The sequence below is a fragment of the Pagrus pagrus genome, assembly GCF_965226575.1.
Source record: "Pagrus pagrus genome assembly, chromosome: 23".
NCBI lineage: Eukaryota > Metazoa > Chordata > Actinopteri > Spariformes > Sparidae > Pagrus > Pagrus pagrus.
The window spans coordinates 7614133-7619549 of NC_140205.1; the positions used below are offsets into that span (position 1 = coordinate 7614133).

The 5417-nt window shown below is 38.5% G+C and overlaps 1 protein-coding gene across 1 annotated transcript; it reads right to left on the reverse strand.

The window, feature by feature from the left end:
- Nucleotides 1–544: 544 nt before the first annotated feature.
- LOC311252235 (4-galactosyl-N-acetylglucosaminide 3-alpha-L-fucosyltransferase 9-like) lies at nt 545–2056 on the reverse strand. The gene has a single exon (XM_084345215.1). The coding sequence runs from the start codon at nt 2024–2026 to the stop codon at nt 983–985; it is 1044 nt and encodes a 347-aa protein (XP_084201341.1). The 5' UTR covers nt 2027–2056; the 3' UTR covers nt 545–982.
- Nucleotides 2057–5417: the final 3361 nt, after the last annotated feature.

The window sequence follows — 5417 nt, forward strand, 5'->3', positions numbered from 1 at the left end:
GAGGTTTCTCACCACTGTCACCAAGTGCTTGCTCATGGGGGAAATGTTGGGTCTCTGTAAATAAATTATTCATATCTTATTATCAGAAATCTTTCCTTAAAATCAACCCCGTGAAAAGCTTTATACTGTTTGAGTCCCAGTCTCACACTAACCTGCTGTGCCAGATGGTTTGTTACATGGAAGTTGTCTTTGGAAACTGTTTACAGATATTTACATTTAAAGTGAACCCTTCTTTTGAGACAATTTTTGATCTTGTTATTGGTCCCTAATTCCACGGTGGTGCCCCGTTTTAACGATTTCAAAATTAATTTTATTAACTTTTATTCATTTAATTTTGAGATTTATCATCAATAATTATGAATTTCTAATGACCACACCTGAGAGGCATTTAAAAAAAAAAAAAAACTTGGTAGGTGATTGGACAAAAAACATCTCTCTATCAGCGTCTGTCAGAAAACTAATCAGATCAACGGTAGGACAGCGCAAAAACATCTTTCCAGAGAAAATCCTTCAGTGCTGTTGTTTGTTCGTCTCCATGAAAAAATACTCTCTAGGTCTGATATCACCGATGCTATAGCAGCTTTAATGATATGATGAGAAGCAGTCATTGTTGTTTTCAAATGAACAGTCATTTTTCTTGCTGTCGTCGGACCTAAATCACGCCTGTAGCTACCAGTAGTTCCCTGAGAGGACGCTGATTGGTCCGAACAATTGTAGTTTGACAAGCCGGAAGTCTGGAACAATGGATTAGTCTAGTATACAATGACACGAAAAGGACCTTCTTGGGTGCTTTTGTCCATTGTTTTTCAGTCAGAGCCACACCAAGGTTGTCCTAGTTTTAGATCTGACATTAGAAGAGAGTATAATACAGAAATCAGTTTTCTTTATCATCAAAGCTAGAGTGAGTTTTATAAACAATTTAGCAGGTGCAGATCAGGAAAAAAATATCGCAGTTCTGTTTGTAGAAAACAGGGATATTCTGCTAGCCCCAGTACCATTTATTAAGATCATGAAAGGCTTGATACCCTTTGTTATGCTGTAGGTACCTACAGGTTTTGCAAGCATGTTCCCAGCCAATCGAAGCCCCTTGCACTTTAAACCTGTTGGTCCAATCAAAATATCCCATGTACTCAGAGTTGTTGGTGTCGAGGTACAGTAGCCTCTCTGCCAGCTCCTTTGGAGTGGAAAAGTCATCGACATGAATGAAAGAATCTCCTGGGATGTGGTCCTCATAACTTTGTCTTGTAGGGCCCAGAACTACTGGTACACTACCGAGCCTCATTGGCTTGTATAACTTCTCTGTGATGTAGTCTTTGTAAACTGAGTTTTCAAAGGAGAGGTAGAATTTACAACTAGAAACTATCTTTGAATAGTCTTCTTCACTTAGTTCATGGTCAAATGCCTTTCCATAAGTGTGAATCTTGACGTGTTCTTTCAGTTCATTGTAGAACTGGACTCTCCTAAACTGTGCATTCCAGTTGGTCACAATCCAACAGACCAACTTGTCCTTTACTGGCAATTTGAACCTTTCATCTTCAGGTGTCACAGGCTCCAGGCGCCCATAGGGCACAGGAATATTTGAATCAAGTCGATAGTTGCATGTCAGGTTAAATAAGTGATCAAGCTCACTCATTTGACCTGAGTTTGCAGGCGACTCCCTATTGAACCACACCCATTTCTGAAACCATGGACGTGGCTCTTTTGGCAAGTTTTCCATATTTCCATGAATGGCCCTGTGGTGGAAGAGAACCCCGTGGGCTTTGTCGTAAAGGGTCTTGTCATCAGTCAAGTGGCATTTTTTGATGTGGAAATTACTGCAACTCAGATCAAACTTGAAACCAAATGGCCACATCCACATCAATACGATGGTGTCAGGCTCAGTGTCCACTGCTGCAGCCTGGATCTCCTGGGTGTGGTTGTGGTGCAGCTCTGTGGAACAGTTTGAGTCTCCAGCTACACACACAACTGGAGGACAGGATTGACGGCCTCTGTCCACAAAAATGTTAGGGAAACTAGGGAACTTCATTTCAAAGTCGTTATATGTGAAGAAAAGAGTGACAAAACACAACACCATGATGCTGCTGAAGACAAATGGGCGTAGAATTGTCCACTGGCATGGTGAGGATGGTGAGGACGACATGGCTCACCTTTGGAGAGAGAATAGATCCATTAATTGTAGAAAGAACTTTTGATACGGCAGTTAACTGTGTCATCATTTACATAGGATGTGGTTCAGTTCATTATCGCGCTGCTGTTGTTTCTGGCATAGTGTAAATACACAGCGCTGCTCTGACAACAATTCAAACAATATGCTGGACTCCATACAAATACACTTTACTTGACCATACTGAATACTTAGTTAACTCTACCAAATGTAATTTCGACTGCCATTTGCTTCATTATAAGCATCTGGTCATACACTGAAACAGTCCAACATGGAGCAGAGGATACGCAAGTATAAGTCACCCAAGTGACAGTCGATATGGAGTGACTCTTAGAAAAACGAGACATTTGTAGAAAGAAACACATTAAAAAGCAAGGGGGTAAACAGATAATTACAATAAAATGTTCTTTCAAGTCAAAAATCTTTTTGGGGATTTTTTACATTTTTTATTTTATGTTGTTTGATTCTGTGTCATTACCTCACACTCAGAGGTAATAGGAGCTCTCAGTTGCAAGCTTTTGCCCTCAACACATAAAAACACATGAAAGATTGAACACATGCCAGCAGGGCCTGAAGTTAACTTTCTTGGCCACAAGCCACAGTGGTTTTTTACCAGCCACCAGTTTTTGTGCCTAAAATAAAGGTGAATGACTCAGAAAATGCATAAGAATCGTTCTTGAACTTGTACAGAATACACATTAAAGTGCTGTCGAGTTATTAACCAACTTAATCTCATTAATGACTAGACCTACATAATGACTTACAGCTGTATCTGACCTGGTGTGGCAGGCATTTAGGATAGAAAATAACAGTAGTGTATACATATCCAAGTTCGACATTTTTTTGAATTTTAGATTAACTGTTAACATTACATTTATATGAAAAGACTCTAAGTTTGTACATATTGAGTTTATGTTGCTTTTCAAGACAAGAGTCTAATATTTTGACTATTTTGACTGAATAACATTTAGATAAACAACAACAATAACAATCGTAATAATTAACAGAAACCAAACTATATTACCCTGTAATGTCAAGGTCAGGCAACGATTGAAAAACCCTGTCACAGAGCATAGACTGAGGGCTCTGAGTCCTCAAAAGAGGAGGAGGAGCAGACACTTCCCTCTGGTTTGACTTGCTTGTTAAGCAACACATGTTTGTATGCCATACATACAGCAATCCTGACAGTGCAGTTCTTCTGTTGTGACATCGTAGACCAGCCAGTCGCGAACCTTGCCATCCACGCTTACTTTCCACTTCGTATTAAAACGTCTTTTTTTATTTATTTTTTTTATCGTCCTCCTTTTGTTGGTCTGTTACAGCCGTCCTCTTCACGCCAGCAATATGCCGCCAACAACACAACACTTGGTCAGTGTTTTAACCCGATGGTGAACAGGAAATAAAATACTGGTTGCTATAGTTTCATGTTAAGTTCGAGCATGAAGAGAAGTCAAGGAAGCAGGAAGAAAAATACTCAAACGAGACTTAATTTTTCATGTATTCAAGTTCACTTTTTGATTTTGTGAAAGTAAATGTACAAATATTAAGAAAGTAAGCACAACATATCACCGTCGATAAAGTAAGAATGAAACCATTTTCAAGCCCTTGTCTGAGCATAGGAGCTGCTATTTATCAATGATACTTTAAGTACATAAGTGCTATGATGTAAGTGCTTAGGGTAAAAACATAGTACTTTAGTAGTTACTTTAGTACTGTACTAAAGTACTGCACTTTACTAGAGTATTTCCATTTTCTGGTTCTTTATACTTCCACTCCACTACATTTTGCAGACAAATAATTACTACTTAATTAAATAATACTTTATACTCACTACATTCATTTGATAGCTTTATTTACTGGTTACTTTTCATATTCCATGCTGCATCAGAGCCAAATGTGTGCATGTTAAAATTAACTTGTTTGGTCGACAACCAAGTTTTAAAAAAGAAAAAAGAAAAAGAAAATCTGAAAAATGCTGACTATCGGATCCGTTAATTGGCCAGGCTGATAATCGATTGACCTACAGTATACAGTATATGCATATAAATATATGTATAAATTACTGTTTTATTTCATATTACATTTTTTGTCAGAAAATTACTTTTGATACTTTACATTCAATATCAGATAAGACTTTAATTAATTTAAGATTTCTACTCAAGTACTATTCGTATGGGCGACCTTCACTTTTACCAAAAGTAATATTTTCACACGATATCTTTATTTTACTCAAGTATGACTTTTGGGTACTTCATACAACACTGATATTACTATAAATATTTTTAAAGCTCACCTTACCAATGTTGTCAGAGAGAAGAAATGAAACACGGCAACTGCTTTGAGCGACCGAGCGACACAAAAACACAAGAGGGATCTGCCTGCACTAGTGATTTGAAGCTCGGGCACAATTGACGCTCGTTATATGGATTATTGTTGCCGGAGGGTACCCCCGTGGGTCTCCAGCTGCACTTTCAGGAATAAGAAACTACAACGGACTTCTCATCAGCATGAGGGTGAGTCGATACTGACTGAATTTCAGACGCACCTTCACAAAACAGAGGGCGCCTAGCTGTCCACTCCCCACACGGCAACATGACATAATTAACTTGACATATACATGAGCAATACAAAAACTGCATGAAATTAATACAAACAAAAAATAAAAAGGTTTTTTCTTGCGGGTGCTAATGCCGCCCCTCCACAAATGCCCATATTGCCCATTTGAGGAACCGCCCCTGACTCTATGGTAGGTGGAGAAGGTTGAATTGAAGTTTTGTCATTAAATGAGCTGTTTCCACCTGTGTATCATGCGTATCTATCCTCATCCTCAGTAATTTTGGTACAACTTTGGTGTTAATTATCGCTCTCCCCAAAAGCAGGCCTTGTGGAAAGCAATGTGTGCTGTGTTACTTTCCTGACATTAATATGTTACGCTTACTCGATTCACACAGATAATGTATTCTCCAGAAAGTAGAAATGTGAAAAATATCTCATTGAAAATATAAAAAATAGTATTAAATTTAAGTCTTTTAATGGGTAAGATTAAGAGCTTACCTTGGTCTGCTCTCCACTGCAGCCGGGATATGTATGCCAGCCTTGTCTTTAAATCAAATGTATACATGCAGCAAAACCGGTCTGTCACTCTATTATGAGGTGGTGTGCAGTTGTTAAGCAACATGTTTGTATGTCTGTATTGCTCAGCTTCAGTCAAATTCCACCAACACCAGAAAGGCGGTGGGCCAAGGGGAGATTA